This window comes from Chiloscyllium punctatum, chromosome 17 (genome assembly GCF_047496795.1).
Source record: "Chiloscyllium punctatum isolate Juve2018m chromosome 17, sChiPun1.3, whole genome shotgun sequence".
Classification (NCBI taxonomy): domain Eukaryota; kingdom Metazoa; phylum Chordata; class Chondrichthyes; order Orectolobiformes; family Hemiscylliidae; genus Chiloscyllium; species Chiloscyllium punctatum.
Window position 1 is genome coordinate 92,271,250 of NC_092755.1, and position 24,403 is coordinate 92,295,652.

The following is a 24,403-nucleotide window of genomic DNA, read 5'->3' on the forward strand; positions in this document are numbered from 1 at the left end:
AAGGACTGGACACTCTGGCAGGAGGGAACATATTTCCGTTGATGGGGGAGTGCCGAACCAGAGGACACAACTTAAAAATACGGGGTAGACCATTTAGGACAGAGATGAGGAGAAACTACTTCACACAGAGAGTGGTGGCTGTGTGGAATGCTCTGCCCCAGAGGGCAGTGGAGGCCCAGTCTCTGGATTCTTTTAAGAAAGAATTGGATAGAGCTCTTAAAGATAGTGGAGTCAAGGGGTATGGAGATAAGGCTGGAACAGGATACTAATTAGGAATGATCAGCCATGATCATATTGAATGGCGGTGCAGGCTCGAAGGGCAGAATGGCCTACTCCTGCATCTATTGTCTATTGTCTATTACAGTACAAGTTTTCTGCAACTAGAGATTTTGAAAGGTTTTGAACATGAATTGTTCATTCCACTAAATGACTGATCAATCTTCCTCATTTTTGTTCAGTTGACTTTCACAAACCTCTATATGGCTCCATAAATATCTTCCCAATTCCAGGGAGTGGCTGAACAGGCTGGGGCTGTTTTCCCTAGAGTGTCGGAGGCAGAGGGGTGATCTTATAGAGGTTTACAAAATTATGAGGGGCATGGATAGGATAAATAGTCAGTCTGTTCCCTGGGGTCGGGGAGTCCAGAACTAGAGGGCATAGGTTTAGGGTGAGAGGGGAAAGATATAAAAGAGACCTAAGGGGCAACTTTTTCACACAGAGGGTAGTACGTGTATGGAATGAGCTGCCAGAGGATGTGGTGGAGGCTGGTACAATTGCAACATTTAAGATGCATTTGGATGGGTATAGGAATAGGAAGGGTTTGGAGGGATATGGGCCGGGTGCTGGCAGGTGGGACTAGATTGGGTTGGGATGTCTGGTTGGCATGGACGGGTTGGACCGAAGGGTGTGTTTCCATGCTGTACATCTCTCTGACTGACTATAAACAGAAGTCTAAATTTAATTGCATAACTGAAATTAATCTAAATTTTTCAGAGCAATCATAAAGTATCTTCTATTGCACTACCAACTGATAACAAAGAGGACACTGAAAATTTAGATGAGTACGGGGATGGTCTAAAAAAGCTTCCTATTGAAAGCACTCAGCATATCTGGCAGCAACTGTGGAGGGAGAACACATTTCTGATTCACTGACCCAATAACAACTGAAATGCTAGAGCTACTTATTGTAAATTCAAGCCGTGTATCAAATAGAAGTATAAAGCAGGATTTGATATACTTACTGCACTTTATCTTGAGGGCTGGCCTTGCGCTTTCCACTCATTAGAGAAGTAGGATCCAGTAACGAATGCTCCCAGATTGAATTGGCACCATTGCTAACAAGAGTTTGCACCATCTGAAATTAAAAAAGTTTTTCTTTAAAAGCTAGTCTGGAATACAATATCGACAATAATGCTTTTACAAATGATGGCACGTCTGCCGTGGGCATTTTCTTCCATTCTGGAGAGATTAAAGAGTTAGCTATTATTTCCCTCAATCTAAGTAGAGCCTAAAATATCACAAGCTGGCTTGAAGGGTTGGGATATGGAAATAACCACAGTTTGACTCATAAATCACTATCTTTAGTGAATTAATCATTGTAACTTGCAACAACAGCACGATGACGGTTAAAGTAACAACCCTGATCAGAAGCCACAATAATTATGCTGGACTGATCTACAAGGTTAAGGCCTCATGGATTTTTTTTTAAACCAAGCTTGACATGATCCAGCAAACCAGTAACCTCATAACTGCATAAAGTGTTCACATACAGGATGAATACTAGTCAGACAGAGCATAAAATGAAAAAGGTACGTCATCAATAAGGAATGCCCAGTTTTAGCGCTTCAAAAAGTTAAAAGTGATTCTAGCACAGTAAAAGTTAGGAAAGCTCAGTAAGATGTGACAACTCAATCTCTAACTAGGATCTATTTACATTCCATGAAGAGGATTCTATGTTTGAGATCTTTTTTCTCTTACCCATTTTCCTTTTTTACTTTTCTGCTTGGATTACAAAAGATACACAGTGATTCCACAGGAGCCACATATATTGCTTACATCATGTTTCCATTAATTTTCATTCATCTCAAGTTACTGCTGAAGGATTATATATCAATGAGGCAATAGCACTAAAAACTGCCTTTTCTAAATGGTGAGGCCTACAAAAGTCAACACATGGAAATATAAACAAATAGAACTGAGCAATCTAGACTTCCCAATTCATTGGAGCCATGTGACCCAAGTGCAGTAGGTCCAATCCCTGCATGTCTCATCTTAGTCCAACCTGGGTGAATAGATAAATTGTTTCTTGATCTGTTAAGAATGCTGCTATCAGCCACTAAGAGTACATAATGACGCACCCAAGTAAGTCCCTATTTCAATTTTTATATATTTATCAAGAAATGGCCATCCCTTTCACTTGGACAGTGAGATCAAATGATCAGATAGAGCAAATAGATTATTATGGCCGTAGAAACACATTTTACCATTCAACGGCTAGAGTTCTCATTTTCAGAGAGGTATTGGCTAAAACTGGCTTCAAACCTTCTTCCCAACTTGCACTTCTCAGCAGATTACATGGCTGCTGATGGCTGGAGAGCAGCATGACTATAGGATTCAGCCATATCGGACTGATGTGTCCTTTGCAGATATCAGGCAAGATGAGCAACTCATCTAGCTCCCCTGTGAACTTCTGTAGCAAACCTATACTCATCAAGGAGCCAAGATTACAAAATACTCCTTACCTGCAGCAGTGTGGGAGGCCACGGTGTGTGTGTCAGGTGTCGTACCTGAGAGATATGCCGGCCCAGACTACGGTGTACACTGCAACAGTCATCGCAGATCAGAACACCCCTGTTTATGGATGCCCAGCGAGGATCTGGAATAGAAGCAATTCAGGTCTTTTTTTGAAAAAATGTTACCTTATTTTTCAAAAATCTTTACCACACCTCAAACAGCAAAATGCTCCAATAGCAATGCAAATGTTTTCCATCTATGCTATGAAACCGATCTTACAGACTTGAACTCCTGATTCTGAAGAAAGCAACAGAACATTAAATGTCACGCTTCAGATATATTGTTCCATCGTTTGGACATTCATAAAACCCCAATTTTAAAAGTCTATTTTTTGGAGGGTGGAGTGGGGTACCAAATAAAATGGCAGGAAGACAGTTGAATAATGCCCTTTTGTATCTCAATCCGAAGATAGCAGATTCTCAAGTTTAGCGTTAACACGCATATTCTTTAAAGGAGAGAGTGAGGACTGCGGATGCTGGAGATCAGAGTGAAGAGTGTGGTGCTGGAAAAGCACAGCAGGTCATGCAGCATCTGAGCAGCAGGAGAATTGATGTTTTGGGCAGAAGCCCTTCATCAGGAATGAGGCTTGTAGGCCGGTGGCTGAGAGATAAATGGAGGGGAGGAGTAGTTGAGGTAGCCGCGAAAGCCATAGGTGGATGAAGGTGAGGGAGGTAGTGATAGGTTGGGGGGTGTTGGAGCTGATAAATGGGAAAGGTGATGGCCAGGTCAGGAAGGAGGTGCCGAGTTGGAGGCTTGGTACTGGGATAATGTGAAGGGAGGTGAAATTAAGCTGGGGGAGGGGTTAGAGTGGAATGAGGCATTCTTCCTCCAGGCATTGAGTGGTAACGGTTTGGCAGTCCCAGATGTTCTCTGGGATGATCCACAAGGCGGTGTCCAGTCTCCCTGACGTAGGGACCTTGGGATCCTGCAACCACATGGCATAAATGTGGATTTCTACTTCCCCTCCCCCCATATTATCCGAGTCCAAAGCCTCCAACTCGGCACTGCCCTCCTGACCTAGTCATCACCTTTCCCATCTATCCACTCCAACACCTCCCCCAACCTATTGCTTTCTCAGCTACCTTCACCCAACCCCACCCACCCAGCCCACAAGCTTCATTCCTGATGAAGGGTTTAGGGCCCTAGAGATGCACAGCGTGGAAACAGACCCTTCAGTCCAACTCGTACATGCCGACCAGATATCCCAACCCAATCTAGTCCCAGCTGCCAGAACCTGGCCCATACCCCTCCAAACCACTTCTATTCATATACCCAACCAGATGCCTTTTAAATGTTGCAATCGTACTAGCCTCCATCCGCTGGTAGTTCATTTCATACATGTACTACTGTCTGTGGGGAAAAGTTGCCCCTTAGGCCTCTTTTAGAGCTTTTCTCTCTCACCCTAAACCTATGCCCTCTAGTTCTAGACTCCTCAACCCCAGGGAAAGGACTTTGTCTATTTATCCTATCCATGCCCCTCATGATTTTATAAACCTCTATAAAGGTCACCTCTCAGCCTCTGACACTCCAGGGAAAACAGCCACACAGCCTGTTCAACTTCTTCCTATAATTCAAATCCTCTAACCCTGGCAACATCCTTGTAAATCTTTTCTGAACCCTTTCAGGTTTCACAACATCTTTCCGTTTGGAAGGAGACCAGAATTGCATGCAATATTCCAACAGTGGCCTAACTAATGTCCTGTACAGCAGCAACATGACCTCCCAACTCCGGTACTCAATACTCTGACCAATAAAGGAAAGCATACCAAACGCCTCCTTCATTAGCCTATCTACCTGCGACTCCACTTTCAAGGAGCTATGAACCTGCACTCCAAGGTGTTTGTTCAGCAACTCGCCCTCGGACCTTACCATTAAGTGTATAAGTCCTGCTAAGATTTGCTTTCCCAAAATGCAGCACCTCGCATTTATCTAAGTTAAACTCCATCTGCCACTCCTCAGCCCGTTGGCCCATCTGACCAAGATCCCATTGTAATCAGAGGTAACCCCTACTCACTGTCCACTACACCTCCAATTTTGGTGTCATTTGCAAATTTAGAAACTGTACCTCTTATGCTCACAGCCAAATCATTTATATAAATGATGAAAAGTAGTGGACCCAGCACCAATCCTTGTGGCACCCCTTGTGTGAAAAATAACCCTACACCACCACCCTCGGTCTTCTAACTTTGAGCCAGCTTACACCTGAAGCATCAATTCTCCTGCTCCTCAGATGCTGCCTGACCTGCTGTTCTTTGCCACTCACATACTCTTTAAAGGGACCACAACATAATTTCACTGCATAGTACAAAGAGCGTTAACCTGCTTCTAATTTGTATCATCCAGAAGCATTGCTGGAAACAAATTCTTAATCCAGTCCCCAAGTGACAATTTTACAGCACAAACTGACTCAAAATTTAGCAGTGCTAGTTCAGTTCGCCCACAGAAAGAGAACTAATGTATGAAATCACTAAATAAAAGGAATCAAAATAAGTTCTGCTTTTAGTCTATAAAATATATTTTCATAAACATGAAGAAACAATTATTGGTGTACTAGCAAGGAGGTTCAAACTGTGAATTATCATAAACTTGCTTAGTTTTTTAAAAAAATGTTTGACATTGCTACTCAATGCTGAAAAATGTGTTGCTGGAAAAGCACAGTAGGTCAGGCAGCATCAAAGGAGCAGGAGAATCGACGTTTCGGGCATAAGCCCTTCTTCAGGAATGAGGAGGGTGTGCCAAGCAGGCTAAGATAAAAAGGTAGGGAGTAGGGACTTGGGAATGGGGTGTTGGAAATGCGATAGGTGGAAGGAGGTTAAGGTGAGGGTGATAGGCCGGAAAGAAGATTGTAGGTCAAGAAGGCGGTGCTGAGTCAGAGGGGTGGGACTGAGAAAAGGTGGGGGGGGGGGGGGGTTGGGCGCGGAATGAGGAAGCTGGAGAAATCTGTATTCATCCCTTGTGGTTGGAGGGTTCCTACTATACCAAGCAACATTTTAATAACACTCCATACAATCAATGCAGCACATTATTTGAAATAAAGATGTAGGAAATCTAAAAAAAAATTTCAAAACTACATTAAATTTTCTCATTATCCATGGCACCACTTCATTCTCTCCACTTCATTTAAAGAACCTTTGCAATAAAACACCTCTAACAGAAAAGGATACAGAGTATACCATTGTTAGTGAGGGGGATAAAAGACACGGGTATATTGTGAAAATGGAAGTTAGCATCAATGCTCAATGTAGTCAAGTCAAAATTTGTGATGAATGACTCAATACAACCTCAGAAAAATATAATTATAAAAAAGACGGGTAAAAAGATCTACTTGAGCACAAGTCAAAATCTCATTTAGTTTTCAACTGAAACAAATTCTGTAGGTTTTGGCACGACTGACTAATGAGATTTCACCGTACAAAATAAAAACAAGTTCCAAGAATGGATTCCAGTTCTTTTCCAATACTAAGTAGAATAAAAAGTGGATGAGAAGGGTGTCTGTTGTCATAAGTTACAGAAGATATATTTTGGATTTTGTCCCTGATGCTCAAATTTGAGGGCTCGCAAATCAACTTCAAACCTTGCATTTGGAGGTCTGCATATTTTGCAACACACGTACACAGCTCCCTCACCACCTCCTAAACAATATACTGAACATGGTAGTAAAGGTTACCAGAATTGATATTGTGCTGTGAGCGAAAGCAAAAGACAAAAACAAATAAGGAAGTCATTCCTATTCCTTACTCTGTGACTCCTATTACAAATAATCATTTGCAAAATTGAGTAAAACTTATTACAAAAAGTATTGAACAGGAGATAAATGTTTATATAGATTTGAATAAAGCTTCAATTAATGTTCCAAACTAAAATTATTAGGAGTCAAACCAGGTTTACTATATTCACTTCTGTTTAGTGTGAGCCAGCTGAGAGAACAGGGGAAAGAGGGGAAAAGTAATTTACTTAGTTTCTCAACAGAATCACTCCAAAAGGAGCAGCTGGGAAATGCATTGTTAAATCTGTATATTTTAAAATACAGATGCTGTTTTGAATTGTCCTTTGATTTCTCAATTTAAGTATTATGCTTCTGCTGCTAGGAAGGAGATGTCACAGGTTTGGGAAGTAATGTTGAAAAAATTGAGTTGCTGCAATGCGTCTCGCTGGTGGTAAATATTGTTGCCAGTCAGGGGAGGAATGAATGCCTAACCTGTTACCTTATGTCTCATTCTTTTCTGCTAGTTTTTATAAAAATGTAGGTTGTTACAGCTATGTGTCGTAAGATGTCCCAAAACATTTCATAACTAGAAGCTTCATCTAAACTGGGGTTTAGGGAAAATTAGAACAAGTGTCTAGTTAGGTTTCCTAGGAGATATTTTTCATCTTACATCATTTATTAAACCTGCCTCAATACACATCAATAGTTCCACAATAGCCTGGTTGGATTCATATCATATTGTTCTAGAGAATATACTGGAATTCTTCCGTGTGACTACCCCTGTCAATTTGATTTGTGCAATTTACAAGAAGGTTAAAGTCACCCACGATTAATGTACAGTCGGCTCTGCTATAACACAGTAGTTCCGTTCTCATGCAATGAGAAAAATCACATAATAGCAGCATCATTTAAACTAATGGTACCATGTTATAACCAATATCTGCTTTAAAACCGTGCGCTTTGGAAAGTGTCCCCAATTCATCAATTGTGTTCGAGCAAATTCCCATTAACAAAATGCAGAACAACCTGTACTGCCTTTCTTTACATGTTTTCATTATCTCCTGATTTATTCTGACAATGAGTGTGCAGGGGCAAGGATGTGGGGTCAGGGAGCACGTGGGGGCAAGATGTGTAGGGTCAGGGACAATTGGGGACCCTAGTAGGATCCCCATGTTGCAATGAGTTGTCCGTTTGCTGATTTCTTTGGAATCCAGCTACTGAACACCCTTCGAGTCTTTACCAGCCTACTTTTACAGCCAGTTCAACATAATCAACCTGTGAGGTGATCGGTTGACCCAGCATCTTACTACAGTGCCTGAATACTGTTGAGCCAATTGTTGTGGACATTGGAGGCATCTGCCTGCAGCAACTTCAAAATTTATTTTAAAAACCCTGTTCAGCCATGTTGTGATACACCTCTTGCAGCAATTGGGATTTGAACCTAGACCTTTTGACATCTTAGTTAGCTGGACAGCTGTTTTTTGATGCAGAGTAATTCCAACGGTGTGGGCTCAGTTCCTGCACCAGCTGAGGTTACCATAAAAATTTTCTCTCTCAACTTTTGAGGTATGGTGACCCTCAGGTTAAACCATCACCAGTTGTCACTGTAATGAGCATGCAGTCTGATGATCTACAAGGACTATGGCAGCACGGTCGTTCAGTGGTTAGCACTGCTGCTGCACAGCACCAGGGACCCGGGTTCAATTACAGCCTCAGACAACTGAGTGTGGAGTTTGCACATCTCCCCATGTCTCGGTGGGTTTCCTCTGGGTATTCCAGTTTCCACCCACAGTCCAAAGATGTGCATTTCGGTGAATTGGCCATGCTAAATTGCCCATAGTGTTCAGAGATGTGTAGGTTGGGTGCATTAGTCAGGGGAAATGTAGAATAGTAGGGTAGGGGAATGGGTCTGGGTGGGACTCTCTTCGGAGTGTTGGTGTGGACTTGTTGGGCCAAATGGCCTGTTTCCACACTGTACAGATTCTGTGATTACTCCTTCCAGTGTTTTCTACCCTCCACCAAATGGACTCTACACTTTCCAATCCAAAATTTCTAGGTCCCATCTTATTCAAGTCCTAACAAACAATGCCACCCACCAGCTTTTCCTTACTGCCTGTCCTTTCAAATATTTGAGTCCAGTTTCTAATTTCCTTGTAACCATGTCTCTGTAATGGCTATAAAGATCATACCTATTCACCTGCGTTTGTGCTGTTAAATAATTAGTTTTATTCCCTAAACACTATGCACATTCAAGAGCAGAGCTATTAATTTTACCATATTACCATTTTCCCCTTTTGACTCTGTCCCTTCCGGTCCTTCCCTTGCATTATTAACAATATAGCTATCCTCTCTTGCTTCCATATTGTCCTCTGCCTCCCCTACAATTAGTTGAAGCCCTCTCTACAACTCTGGTTATTTGAACTATCTACACACTAATCCAAGCTCAGGGTGTGTGAAGCACAACATAATGGAACAGTTTCCTTCTACCTCAATACAACGTCCCACAAATAGAAATCCATTCTACCCACAGCAATTCTGGAGCTATGCATTTAACTCCTTGATTTTGTTTAAACCTGTGCTAGCTTGCCCTCGGCTCAGGTAATAATCCAAAGATTACCTCAGAAATTCTGCCTTTTAAATTTAACTCTTGGCTGTTCAAAATCTTTCAGCAAAAACTCCTTCCCAGTCATGTTAAAGTCATTGGTACCCACATGAATGTTGACAACTAGACCCCACCCCTCCCATCTAAAGTTAAAATGAATTGAATTTATTGTCACGTGTACCGAGGCACAGTGAAAAGCTTTGACTTGCAAACAATACAGGCAGATCACCTAGTTAAGTAGCATAGATAAGTAAATAATAGGTAAACAGCGACAAAAACACAGGTACAGGCTAATGTTAAAGAGTTTGACAGTCCATTCAGTATTCTAACAGTAGGGTAGAAACTGTTACGAAATCAGCTGTTGTGTGTTCAGGCTTCATACCTTCTCCCTGACAGTACAGGTTGGAGAAAAACATTACCAGGGTGGGATGGATCTTTGAGAATGCTGGCAGCCTTTCCTTGACAGCAGGCCTGGTAGATGGATTCTAGAGATGGTAGGGGCCTTTGTGATTGCTCAGGAAGAGTTCATCACTCTCTGCAACCGTCTCCAATCTTGAATGGTATAGTTGCCACACCAGGTAGTGATACAAGCTCTCCTCCAGCCCCAAGGAAATATCCTTAACACTGGCACAGGACAGACAGTGTTCGAGATGCCCTCTAACTTACTACTGCAGAGAACAATAAGTATTCATGCCTTTACATATACTGTTACCTATCACTACTAGAATCCTATTTCCTACCCCATTGGCTCCCTCTGCCAAGGTGTCATGGTCAGTATGCTCATCCTCCCTGCAGTCTCCACTCTCACCTGCATAACCTGTAAGAATCATAACTGTTGGAGAGTTGCAGGGGCTGAAGTTCCTCAACTGCAACCTACTGATTCCTAATACCTGCCTCACTTGCAATTACACCCACCTGTCCCTGATCACAAACAATTTTGAATTACCTAGCCTGAGGCGCATGACCATACTCGGGAGTAAAGTGATCAGGTCACTTCCCGCTTTCCTGATGTGGCATGCTGTTTGCAGCTTGGATTCCAGCTCAAGTCAGCTGCAAACATTTACCACAGAATGCATTTGCCCTAAGTCACATTGATGTACCCCAGCTTCCCCATGTTGCAGCAGCCAATTCTAATATGAAACAGAACACAGTTTTGATTAAGAAACAATTTAGTTTTCCCACTGTGAGAAAGAACAGCTTTTCGCAAACACATGGTATTAAAAATGTTCAACTTCATTTAATAGGTGTCGGTTTCAATCTATAGGTAACTCCAGCAGATAATAACACCTTTAATTTTTCAGCACCCTTTCAATGCCTCTGTTCTATCCCACCACAACATCACAACTTTTCATGCAATGCTCCTGCTGTTTGACAGCTCAATAGCACTAATGACAGGTTACATCATAGGCACTGTGTTTTAATGAAGTATTAAACTGAGGTACTATTAGCCTACTCAGAGTCAGAAATGATTGGGAGGTGCCAGTGTTGGACTGGGGTGTACAAAGTTAAAAGTCACAACACCAGGTTTAGTCCAACAGGTTTATTTGGAAGCACTAGCTTTCGGAGCGGGAAAGAAAAGCTGTTGTGATGTCAGTGATGTTGTCTGACATGCCATATTAAACAGAGACACTTCCTGTTTATTGTTCTAACCACCACCACCATTATAACAAATTAACACATTACTTGTGAGAGAGAGACAAAATTTGCTGTGAGGATGCTGCATTTTCTTGTAGAATAAGAGTGATTACATTTTAAATAATTCATCTATTAGATGCCTTTAGGATTCCATGAAGATGCAAAATGTATTACATATATGCCAATTTTATTTGCCAGGTCAGTCTGTACAATCCCAAAAATGAATCCAAGCTATTCAAACCAAAGTAAGTACAGGAGTTGTATTGTCTGTAGATGAACAGGATTATATTTCCCAAAATCCACCAGTTTGAAAACAATCCTTGAAACTTTGTGGAGTAAAATGTAGGTGCACTTCAAATCTTGTGCTGCCTACAAGTACATTTGTGTTCATCTAAATAATTTATAAACATGCTTCTCCATTTGGCACAAAGGCAAATTCTGGTAACCCCAGTTCCTTTGAAGATGTTGGTATTCTTGATGTTAGATTTGCAGGACTACTGTTGATTCTGCAAATCAATGCCAATAACACACTGTCAGTCTAAATGAGCCCTGAACACAAGAGAAAAAGAAATAATTCTTCATATTGCTTATGTGATAAAACCATGAGTTTCTGCAAAAATTAAAATCAGAAAAGTCCCAGATTTGATTTAACACAACAGCTTGGATAGCCAATCAACTAGGATAACATAATTTGTGCTGCAATTCAATTTGTGCCCTCATGTGGGAGTGGAAAACTGCCAGGATACTTGCTTTTCATAGCTATTCAGTCACTTTCAAGTGTGCTGAACTTTGAACAAGGTTAGGCTCAGCATCAATTTCCACTCACTAATGTCCTCTGCTAATACTCACAGATCACTTGTCAGAGACCTGACACATCACAGGTGGCTCTTAGTCCATTCATGTTCGGATGGGAAGAGATAGCAAAAGTAGTGCATGATGTTAGGAAGTCACATGGTTTTGTGGGTCAAACACCAGCCCCAGTGAGATATGGTCTGAGGGTCTTGCTATGTTAGCTCCCATAACAAAGACTGAGTTTTTGTTGAGACAGATGTTTTGGATATTTTAAACAACATGCAACCATGATTTCTTAAAATATTCATAGAGTGGTTTCTGTGCTATTTGACTTTTGCTGTTCTATTAATTATTGAATGAATGAATGGGAATGAAGGGGAAAATGGTGAAACGGCAAAATTAATAGTTCTGCTCTTGAATGTGCACTGCCTTCATTACACTGAAAAGGAGTGACTGAAAGCAAGTACCTTTATACCGAAGTATCACATTTATTAGATTAGATTACTTACAGTGTGGAAACAGGCCCTTCGGCCCAACAAGTCCACACCGACCCGGTGAAGCGCAACCCACCCAAACCCATTCCCCTACATTTACCCCAGCACCTAACACTATGGGCAATTTAGCATGGCTAGTTCACCTAACCTGCATATTTTTGGACTGTGGGAGGAAACTGGAGCACCCAGAGGAAACCCACACAGACACAGGGAGAATGTCTGTGTGGAGTTTGCACAGTCGCCTCAGGCGGGAATTGAACCCGCGTCTCTGGCACTGTGAGGCAGCAGTGCTAACCACTGTGCCACCCAAACATGTGAGGATATCGCTTACTTTTAAGAAAGTTAGTTTTCAGACAAGTATGTAAAATTAGAACAGGAACTAAGGGAAAACAAGTTCAATCACACAAGAAATCAATTTCAGATGGATTGGCAATCTTGCCAGTTTTTAAGGTCAATATGGATTTATAATGAAGTAGAATTCCAATTCAATACACCAGGGCATGAAAAAAAACTGGAATGTGTTCGGCATCTTAAAGACTAACTTAAAATTATTTTCAATTTTGCAAGTCTCAATCTCCTGCCATGCTATACTACTAAGAGATGGCTGATGACAGGTAAATAGCTTTTAGCCCAAATCTATAAAAGTATTAAATCCATTTTTAATAAATTCTTAAGGGACTCAAAAATTTACAAAAATAAAGTTGGAGAAACTCAGCACGCACGACACCACCATACAGAGAAAGCAGAGTCAACGTTTTGGGTTCAGTGATGCTTTTTCAAAACTCTAAATTAGATGCCTTTTGAATGCAGTTCTGCCAGAGACTCTTGGTTGAAAGACGATTCTGCTTAACTACAGTTTGAGAGATCATATTTGATATAAACAACTAGGAACATGAAATACTGCAGTATTTCAAGTCATCCTTTTATAACTTTCCAGTCAGAATAGATTGCAACATATCTGAGATCAATCAGAGAATTACATCATCCTCCAAAACTTTTATCAATTGCTTCATTGTCTGACAAAAAAAAATCAAGTGGCTTTTTGCTATACTTTTGGCAGTGCACAGGTTCTGTCGAAGCTAAACTTTAATTGAACGGTTTTATCTAAAATCTCACCTGCTACAAGTTAACACATGCAGTGAGCCTTTACTTGAAGCGAATTTACTGATCTAAACTTTTTTTTTTCTCTTTCAGCTCAAAGCAGTGTAAAAACACCAGATATGTTTTGGTGCTGGAAAAAAAACTAATTTGCACTTAAAAGGCATACCATTTATTGTACCTATCAGAAAAATAAAAATGCTTTGTCAGTATCAAGCAGATGCATGGGAACACCAACAAGTTCCACTCCAAGCCATACACTATTATGAACCATATTGCAATTTGCTCACTGAATGAATCAAAAATTTGGAAACCTCTATTAGCAATGCGTATATCTCGTCTCACCATAAGAGGTAGATCAGTTCCCAATGACAAACTGTAGTGGACCTCAAATACTTTCTACATTTTTGACCACAATTTGGAAGAACACCAGTTAATAACAATTGCTTAATCTCTTGAATTGTGAAAGAACCATGATATGAAAAGTTCACATGGTCATAATTATTTGTTGAAATTCAAATGAAACACTGGAGAAACAAACCATAGCAAGTTCAAATCCAAAGCCTAAACACAAAACCTAAAACTGCTGTACTGAGTGAATGCGGCAATGGCAGACTGCGCCTTTCCATAAACTTTAGAAAGAGGCCTAACTGCTTGCTCACTTGATTGCCAAACTGCAGATGAGTCATCCCCAGTGTTTTGGTTAATCCTAGTCCCAAGAATCCACACCACAGATTACCTGACCATTATCACTTGATGTAGAAGAGAGCTCACTGAGCACAAAGTGATTGCCATGTTTCCAAAATTATAGTGGCTACATCGTTCATGGGTTCTAAAAGTGCTTTGTGACAGTCATCAGGAAAAGCACAACATAGATGCAAGACTTTATTCAAGGCAAAACGTGGCTGTCATTTTGTATGAAATTGACTTGCTATGTAGATGAACAATAGAAGTAAACTTAAATTCAGTCAAGACATCGTGAACTTATTTAAATGTAAAAAGTTTAATTTTGGAAAATTAAAAATAAACAATACAATGTTGTTTAGACAATGGGACAGATAATAGGGAGATAAACAATAGTCACAAAACAGCAGTTTTCAGATGACTTTCAGAAAGGGTACAAATGACTATCGTCGTAGAGCTGTACAGCAAGGAAACAGACCCTTCTGCCCAATTCATCCATGCTGACCAGATATCTTTAATTTAGTCTCATTTGCCAGCATTTGGCCAATATCCCTCTAAACCCTTCTTGTTTATGTACCCATTTAGGTTCTTTTTAAAGTACAGTAAATGTGTCAGCCTCCTTCACTTCCTCTGGCAGCTCATTTCATGCACGCAGCACCACCAGTGTGGAAAAAGTTGTCCCTTAGGTCTCTTTTATATCTTTTCCCTCTCATCTTAAAGCTATGTCGTCTAATTTTGGACTCCCCTACCCTGGGGAAATTGGCTATTCACCCTATCCCTGTCACCCTTGATTTTATAAATTTCTTTAAGGTCACCCCTTAGCCTGACACTCCAGGGAAAATAGTTCCAGTCTATGTAGCCTTTCCCTATAGCTCAAACCTCCAACCCTGGCAACATCCTTGCAAACCTCTTCTGAATCCTTTCAAGTTTAACAACATCTTTTGCATAGCACGGAGACCAGAACTGAATGCAGTAGTCCAAAATTGGCCCAACCAATGTTCTATACAGCTACAACATGACATCCCAACTCCTATACTCAATGCAATGACCAATAGTAGAGGATGTTTAGCTGCATGTACTGATTTCACACGGAAAAGTGTTGCATACATTTTCAATTGAAACTTTAAAGGCAAAAATCAATAATTACCTTTTGGTTTGTGAACTGCAGCGCTGTTGAAAGATAAACCAGTCACTTCCACAAAGGACAGAAAAACTACATAAATATGAATTAGGAGTAGGAAAGTGTGCGTGAGGGACTGAGTGACATTCTGCTATTCAATAAGATCATGGCTGTTCTGATTACTCCTAATAACCCTTTACCTTCTTGCTTATTAAGAAGCTACAAAACACTCCCTTGAAATTGTTCAAAGGGTCTCTTCTTCAAATGATGGATAAACAGAATTACAAAAGCACTCAACCCTCAAAGATTTTGTTTGGTCAGTGTTAAGTTGCCAACCCATTGTTTTTAAAGCGCTGACCTCTTGTCCTAGAATCTCCAACAAAAGGAAACATCCTTTCCACAGGTACCCCTCAAGACCTGCAAATGCTGTTAAAGTATAAGTCATGCATACAAGTCAATGCACCAGCCAGCTGAGTACTGCTTATTGTTTACAGTACAAGCTGGTATATAATTTGCCTTCAAGACTCTCAGCATGTTGATGAAAAAACCTAACTTTGTCTTAAACAAAAGACAACTGAGCACACAATAGTTTCACACACTGCAAAGGAAAATAAAAACACTGACATATTAAAGTTTGTTCTTTCAAGCTGCATAATGTTTTCTAGTAATTAATCTAGTGAAAATAGATACAGTCAGCCATTATCTGGGCAGTTAACTGTATACTAGTGCTATCCTTCCCTATTAGAAGTATAATACTGCAAAACTTCTGCTGCAAATATTTGGGGGTCTCCAACAGCAATGTTTCTGTTTTCTATAGCTAACCCATATGCACCAGCAGCAAGACTTTTAAAATACCAAATTATTTTCATGTCAGAAGGCAACACCAAGGTTAAAAATTCACAAATGTAAATCTAACAGTCACACAAGAAAGGGGTAAGTTTATTTAAAAATAATATCCATATAAAATACAACACAACACACATTGATGAAGATCTTATTACAATCTATCTTTCTCTTTCAGCTGTTGGCTAGGTTGCCATGCATTTTCAACCTCATTTCATTTCCAACACTCAGAGCTTTAACTGGAGGTCTGGCATGGCCAAAATCAGAACAACAGTTGGTACATACATATTGCCTTTAATGTAATAAAAGGTCTCATGGTGCTTCACAGCAAAATTTCATACCAACCCATACATGGTATTAGGGCAACTAGTCAACAGCTTGATCATTGAAGCAGATTTTACAGAGCATCTTCAAGGAGAAAGAAATATAAGTAAGATTTGAGGAGGAATTTCAAAGCTTAGGTGCCTTAGTAGATGAAAGCGCAGTCACTATAGTGGAGTAACTGAAATTGAGGTTGCTTAAGAAAGCAAAATTAATATAGTCTGCATGGAGGGATATCTATTAGAAGGGTATTATAGAGATAAGGAGGGGCAAAGACAATGATTTTTTTTAAATTGAAATGTTCCTTGACTGGGAAACAATGTAGTTTAGCAAACACAGGTGTGATCATCAAACAGGACTTAACGGAAGTAAGAACCTGGGCAGCAGAGTTTCAGATTTACTCAAGTTTAGGGAGGGTGGAATATCGGAAAAGGAGTGCCTTTGAATAGCCCAGAATTCAGCTAACAAAGGCATACAACAAGGGTCCCAGGAGCATATGAGCCAAAGCAGGAACAAAGCCTTTAGAAGTGAAAATATATTCTTAGCAAAGGGGTAACAATATAATCAGAAGCTCATCTTGGGTTCAAATATGACACTGAGGCTCTGTTTTTAGGGAGATAGGGAATGTATAACTAGGGAACAAAGTTTGCAGCAGGAGCAAAAAAGCCTTAAGTTCAGTATACTAATTTCTTTTGTATAGCTTCAAATTTATACAACTACCTCATTATTCAATGTTATCCATTACCATCCTTATACACTGACAAACAATTACAAAACATTAGCTGCACTCTACAATTTGCAATATTAAGATCTGTGATTGTAAAAAGCTGACAAAGCTATTATTAGATAACATATTACCAGTACAAAGGACATGGCAATTGCTGAAGGAATGCTCTACACCATTTATAATAAAAAATAACATTACTATGAAATAAATTGTTGTATTTCTAATTCATAAAAAACCTCAATGCACAAAGTATACATTTAACTATTATACAAATTATAACTATAAATATGGATGCATTCAGAGGAATTTCTCAACTTCCAAAAACAAAACACCAAGTACAAAGGGGAAAAAAAAAATCAAGTTCATAGAAAGAAAAACTTGATGTACAAATGAGTGAGACTAAGTCAATGACAGGTGAGATATTATGTATACACACACACCGATGGGAACAACAAATGGTATTAACTCCAGCAACAAAGCAAAAACATGGCATCCTAATCACTCTACAAACGTACATAAACCCACAGCTTTAATATAAAAAACTAAACAGCTAAAACTTGAATTGTGTTGACTGGATAGAGGCCGCAAGTTTGAGGAAGTGGGTACTACGAATGAATTTTATGCTAAACATGTATCGCTTTTTAATAACATGATCCCAAAGAGAGAGGAAGGGCACGGTTCAGAGGATGGAATGAAAGAACACAAACCGGCTGCTGGATATTTCCTGGCTGTGTTGTAGCTGGCTTACAGCCTTTCTGCATCTTTTAGCTCTCTCTCACTTCCTCTCCGTGTGTGCGTGTGTCAGTGGACTGAAGCTTGTTTGAATTTCCTCTCTCAGTTGGCAGCACAATAAGACTCAGTTTTTTTTTCCCAAAAAGGCATCTTAAGCGGGCCCCTTCCTCTGCCCCCAGACCATTACCTCCCCCACAGTCACTTACCGGGGACGCTGCAGTCGGCGCAGATGTCGTTACTCCTCAATCTTTTCGACATGGACAGAACCAATTAATTAATTAATACTGTCGTTTAATCGGGACCTTTGCTTAAATTAAAAGAAAATCACACTCGACGCAACGGGAGGTGCGTTTTAGTTCTAACTGCAAACTGCCATTAACATGAAGTTTGCACTCAGGTTGCAGTTCCTGTCAGACTCGCCTCCGGCTCAAGCAGCTTGGAGACGCCGAATGGCACGCCGGGATCTTGGAGGACCGCCCAGGCACCGCGCATGCGCAGACATACGCAGACGTCTGAAGCCGAGGAGCGCGAGGGGGGGATTTGGAATTATGAAAATGTGGTTTCCTGAGGGGAAGCCCTTCGCAGACTACTTCCCACCTTACAAACTACTTTCCAGTGCTGTCAAATACGTCATCATGTTGAATGGGCCTTGTAGAAATGTCACTTTATTCGTGGGCTTACAAAGTAATTAGCCAGTGTTTACCTGCCAGTCCATTCGAGACCAGTTTGGACTGAACCACAATGAGACGGAGGAGGAGGGGAGTATTGACAGTATCGAAAATGGTTGATAATTGAAAAAAGTGAAACAAAAAGCCCCAGGGTCGTTGACGAGCAATAATTCGAAATTATCGCTCCCATAAGCTACAGATCAGCAAATATGCCGACATTTATTGAAAAGGGTACCAATTTTCTTTTATAACCCCCCCCCCAGGCTGGATGGATTGCATTTCCTTGTTGTCCATCTCTTCCTGTAAGTTTTTGTTGGAAAGTTTCAGAACTTTTGTTCTGTTTTCTGTGCTGTTGTCTTTTCACTTTGGAGGGAGGGGTTTAAAGAGGAAAGGGCGGGGGTCGATAGAAGCTTAGGAACTAGAATGTGCTCATTGGAAGAGTTGAGGAACAAATACAAACTTCACCTGTTGGTCTGGCACAACCAGTATAGAGAACTTGAGGAGGAACTGAAACAGGTAAGTGACTGATACTGGGTAAGACTGTATTCAATGTGTGATCGTGTTTGGAAAGGATTTTAACTTCACATTAGGTGTTGGAGAGCCTCCCTGAGGTGGTATTTATAGGTGAAATTATTTGAAGTCGATAACTGTCTTGAACATCTAGCTTTGTTCAGTTGAAAGAATCCAAAATCTTCTCTATTTTCAAAGGCACGGGGTTTCCACCCTCAGTTTAGCTAAATTATTGAAATGGAGCGAATTGTAAATGTTCCAAGGTATTCGTGTAGTTAATTTTAAAGGTTATTTGGCTGGAATTTTTTGAGGCTAAAATAAGTGTAAGAAAAACTCGAGGCAAAACTGGAAGAAGTGCTATTTACTCAAGTTAAACTGTTGAAGTTGTGTTGGATGTTTTTGAGTATATAATTTAAAGACTGGAGACGAACAGTTGAATGTGAGACTAGCACGAATTCTTGTCTTGATTTAAAATAGTGTTTTTTTTTATAGTAGGGAAGATCGTGCACTGTTTAAGAGAAGTGCGAACATGATAGTTCAAATTATCTTTACTCATTTTATGATTCCCTATCTTGTCACTGAATAAATCTTTATCATTTTGATATTTTATTTATATTTACAATGGTTAGAGTGTGGTGGGAAGAAAGAACAGTCACAAAAATCATGTTTCCTTCACTGAGGATTGGTATATATTTATAATTAGTTCTACAATGTGACATCTGTTTATTATTGAAACATATGGCAGAGTTTGCAAATATAATTTATCTTTTTAATATATGCAATTAGTACTTCTATATTTTTAATATAGCTTTTTATTATGCAAATATACAAATACATAAATGTTAGCTTTTACTCTACTTGCATTTTTTTCTAATTTCGGCAATGGGTATGTCAAGATTTTAAGTGTCAAATCTGCATTTGCATGATTATTTTCCATTGTTACTATCCATTATTTTATCCATTGTTACTTTCTTTGGCTATTTCAATGGTTGGAGGAATGAGGAATCGGTCCAAATTTGTGGTGAAAGTACTGAAGGAAAATATGCATTTTGGTTTCACCATTTTCCCCATTTTTATCAGAAGGCACTGACTACTTATACCCTTAGCTTAGTATAGAATCATATTGCATGGGGGGAGGCTGTTTTCACCATCACTCTGCATTAGCCTCTTGAAAGAGCTTTCAATGTTTACTATCTTGGATCTCCTCAATATCCCTGCAATTTTTTTTTCCCTTCAACAATTCCTTTTGGAAAGTTACTTTTGAATCTCTTCCACCATCCTTTCAAAGTTAAAAATTACACAACACCAGATTTTGTCCAACAGGTTTAATTGGAAGCACTAACTTCCAGAGCACTGCTCTTTCATCAGATGATTGTGGAGTATAAGATCGTAGGACACAGAATTTATAGCAAAAGTTTACAGTGTGATTTAACTGAAATTATATATTGAAAAAGACCTGGATTGTTTGTCAAGTCTCTCATCTTTTAGAATGAACATGTTGGTTTTAGTTCTTTCATGTGGAAATCACAGAACATAAAATGTACATTCTCAAGTGATCGTTAATAATTGGTGTCATGTCGGCCCAGATAAATTTGCTCTAAATTCTGTGTCTTACAATCTTATCCTCCACAATCACCTGAAGAAGAAGCAGTGCTCTGAAAGCTAGTGCTTCCGAATAAACCTATTGGACTATAACCTGATGTTGTGTGATTTTTGACTTTGTACACCCCAGTCCAATACCAGCATCTCCAATGCCATCCTTTCAAGCAGTGTGCCATGGATTAGAACAGTTTGTTGCATTTTAAAAAAACTTTATCTCTGCTTTGATTCAATCGTCAGATATATTAAATTTGTGTCCTAACTTTTCCATTAAACTATCTACAAGTAGCATTTTCAAACATGTGATACCCTTGATTTTAAAAATTGCTGCTTCTCACAGCTTCCCAAACTTAAAGCCAATTAAACTATTACTACTATGATACATTAGTTGGGTCGATAAAGAAAATATACAATTATGACAATCACTGATACTCAAAAACAGGCCATTGGTACAGAATGTTTCAGTCTTGCTAAAGTGGTGGAAGCAGTAGCTTGCTCTCCAGCCAACGTGCTAAGGAACTTGTCCCTTGGTTTTCCTCTTCTCGATTCTCCTTCTTGAACATTTTGGTAAGACCCTGCTCCTGACTCGTTAACCGGTTTTAAGGTGATGTAAGGTTTCTTCCCTTCTTGTCCTCCTTAGTTCCCTGTGCACACTCCAATGTTCTACCTTGTAATCCCTTTTATGCTTTCTGTCTAAAGGTCCTGTTTTGGGGCTCGTTCCTATCCCCAGTGTAGATTTTACTTTCCCTGTTCAACTGTGGTGCTCTTTACTGTTCCTGGGGTGAAGTACGGTCACTGTCCTCTCCCTGTTTAACTGTGGGGCACTTTACGATCTCTGAGGTGAACTAGAGTCTATCAATTGTCCACCTCACATGGTACATGTCCCTTCTGTCCCTTAGTTCTTTAAGTACCGCAACTCATAGCTGGGACTGACTACGACGTTTATAAAGGGTGGTAATGTTAAATATATTCATCCAATTAAGACCCACATAGTCAGTCATGAACCTATGTAGTACCCTGCTTGCAGAACCAATTGTTGGAGAGGAATTTTAAAGAAGAGTCTTGAGTCTCATTTTCAGGAGTACAAATAGATCTTTATTTGGAGTTTCTTATCAAATAGCCTGGAAGAGGTAACCGCAGACAGTTCAAAAATGCCCCACCCACCCTCAGACGATGTACAAGATATTTATACATACGTATTACAATGATTGTATGCAACATTGACATCAGCGCTTGCCACCTCCCCTCTGACTGCTATGCCCCTCCCCAGACATTTGCCAGCTGCACCATACTGAGTGGGTGCTGTTTGTTACCTTATAAAGCTGTGATTGTTTATTTTCCCGAGGCTAAGATGAAGAAATAATGGTGTACAGATGCCATTACAATGCACTCTCATTCATTTCAAAAGTTTATCTGTTTACACCATTCGTTATATGTCATTTGGTCATTGATGTTTATGCTATTTGTCCTTCAATCCCCCTGCTGACAGGATAGGGGCTTCTCTTTACTATCTACAGCCATTTGTAGTAAATGTAATGGCAATTACTTAAAAAGCCTATATGGTGGGATCAGACTTTCCCTTCTCCACTAAGTAACAAGATTTTTCTTTTCCACGAAGATTTCATTAAGGCATGTCATTATCTTGTTGCCATGCGTATGAAGGCTGTGATTCTGACTGTGGAAACTGCTGCCTCAACCAACAATTCTCTTCACCCATGGGCAACTCCAACACTCACTATCATTATCTACCTTCTCTATTATTGCATTAAGTAACCCACTAAATTTGACAGAAACAATTTGATTTCAATAAATTGATTCCAATTTCCATTTTCTTCCATACTTCTATAACTGCCAAGTTATCTTGTCTCAGATGATTGCCTCCAACCGTAATAGTGGGAAATATTTTAGTAAGCTTGTTCCATCTCCTTTTCACATGGCTGTAAAATTTGCAGCCATCCACTCCCATATCCAAGATGGATTTTAGGAATGGGGCTAGAGCCACTGATATTTTCCTCCTTCAGAAGTTTGGGATATCATACAGCATGGAAGCAGATCATTTGGTCCATCAAGTCCACACCAACTCTCTGAAGAGCATCCCACCCTATTCCTACATCTCCCATGGCCAATCCACCTAACCTGCAAATCTTTGGACTATGGGAAGAAACTGGAGCACCTGATTAAAAACCCACACAGACACGGAGAAGGTGCAAACTCCACACAGTTGCCAGAGGCTGGAATTGAACCCAGGTCCCTGGCGCTGTAAGGCAGCAGTGCTAACAGTTCTGCTGCCCATGTCTACTATCTGGTAATTTCTTTACTACTTTGAACACGGCCAGCACTTTTTTAACTTCCTCCTCTTTGCTTACTACTTTATTCCTTCAATGTCATTGTCAAAAGTAAGCCTACATCACCTGTAAGCCTAAGCTGGAGTATGAGAGCGTAGAAATTTGTAACTAAACTTGATCAAATCCTCAACCAGTGTTAGGGTGCAATTTTTTTGTTTGAACAGGAGGCTGATCAGGTATTGGGACTCTAATTATTACTTTTTTAACTCTTCTAGCTTGAGGACAATAAGTTCTATTCATGCCTCTGATACTTAAAGTACTATTGCCTGTTAACTCAAGACCAGGCATTGTACCTCAAACTTCCCTATTTTGTGGATCATCACCACATTGTAATGCATATTGAGTGTTTTGAAAATCAATTTTCTGTACTTCATGATATCAGATAATTACCAGTTTGGCCTTGCAGCATGATATTGAAGCAGTTGATCCACGGGGTCGGACGCCATTGCATCTCGCTGTCTCGCTAGGACACTTGGAATGTGTCAACATACTGCTTCGAAACAATGCCTCTGTCGACAAGGAGAATGCCAAAGGATGGACAGGTCAGGAGTGCTTCATAACAATTTTGTATAGAGCACAGAAGAAATAAGTGTTGGTTAGGTGAGAAGAGCACCAGAGGAGGGTGGTATCTGTTTTCCCAAAAAAGAGAAATGAGACAAAGAGTTAGGATTAGTCAGGAAATTTGTATAATTTTTCAACCTTGCTGCTTTTTGGGGGTGCCCTGCATTTGTCAACCTTTTTTATTGTCTCCCAAACTGAGAGGAAGTGCTTAGCCACTGTAATGACGGGTAGAGCTGAAGCTTGTTGTGTGAGGAACTGAACATGTTACCCCACATCCTACTAGCATGTGGTCAAGTGGCAGTACAGCAATAAACAACACATCACAAGAAGAGGAACAATTTCTTAAGCAAAATGTAGGTTTATTCTAGTGTAAAAGTAAAATAGCGCATTACTACAAATCTGGAAGAAAATTAACCTGATCAACTTGTCTTAGTAATCCTTATTTTAAAAGTAAAGTACTACAGATCTGAAATAAAAAGAGAAATTGTTGGAGAATTGCAAAAGGTCTGATCTGACAGCATCAGTGGAAAGAGAAGTGGTGATATTTTGAGCCAAATATGATTCTTCTTCAGAACTGAAGGCAACTGGAAAATATTGATTTTTATGCTGCTCATGTGGGGAGGAGGAGAAAGAGAGACTGATGGTGAGGGTGTCCACTGCAATAGACAAAGGAAGTGCTAGTGGTAGTAGAGGTTAGACCAAGGAAGAGTAAGCATTAATTGTAGATGTTATTAGCAGAAAAAAAGTCAGCTCTGCTAAAAGCAAACCCATGCAAACAAGACATTAGAAATGGTTGGAAGTGTAATTATAATGTGGAACTGCGTCCATGATATCAAGTTGTACTCGGGGTTGAGTTCTGAAGGCTTATAAAGTGCCTAAGAGGGAAATGAGGTGCTGTTCCTCCAGCTTGTGCTGGGCTTCACTTGTATACTGCAACAGTCTTTACAACAAAAATGTTAGCATGATAGCAAAATGGTGTTTTGAAGTGGCAAGTAACTGGAAGATCAGGGTCCTCCTTACTACAGATCCTGAAGAGTCTTTATTTATAACCACCCTCCTTCATCTGACTGAGTTTGTCACTTTGAGAAGAGTTAAAGGAGAAATTGTTCACTTTTTCAAAGTAAAAGTAGTGGCTATGGGTACCACATGGGTCCCAGGTTTGCTTGTCATTTT

The 24,403-nt window shown here is 40.0% G+C and overlaps 2 protein-coding genes across 14 annotated transcripts in view; one reads left to right on the forward strand and one right to left on the reverse strand.

Moving 5' to 3' along the window:
* Nucleotides 1–18,005, reverse strand: part of git2a (G protein-coupled receptor kinase interacting ArfGAP 2a) — an 85,522-nt gene extending 67,517 nt beyond the window's left edge. For all 13 annotated transcript variants that reach the window (XM_072587920.1, XM_072587907.1, XM_072587915.1 and 10 more), the window contains exons 1-3: nt 17,754–18,005; nt 2,742–2,875; nt 1,242–1,354 (exon numbers count right to left, since the gene is read on the reverse strand). In XM_072587920.1, the coding sequence (XP_072444021.1) occupies nt 1,242–1,354; nt 2,742–2,875; nt 17,754–17,805 (299 nt within the window). In that variant the 5' untranslated portion in view covers nt 17,806–18,005. The remainder of the gene's footprint in view (nt 1–1,241; nt 1,355–2,741; nt 2,876–17,753) is intronic.
* An 87-nt stretch (nt 18,006–18,092) lies between these two features.
* The window catches only part of ankrd13a (ankyrin repeat domain 13A), a 53,789-nt gene continuing 47,478 nt past the window's right edge, over nt 18,093–24,403 (forward strand). Inside the window, exons 1-2 of the mRNA XM_072587921.1 lie at nt 18,093–18,731; nt 23,076–23,211. Of these exons, the coding sequence (XP_072444022.1) occupies nt 18,639–18,731; nt 23,076–23,211 (229 nt within the window). The 5' untranslated portion in view covers nt 18,093–18,638. The remainder of the gene's footprint in view (nt 18,732–23,075; nt 23,212–24,403) is intronic.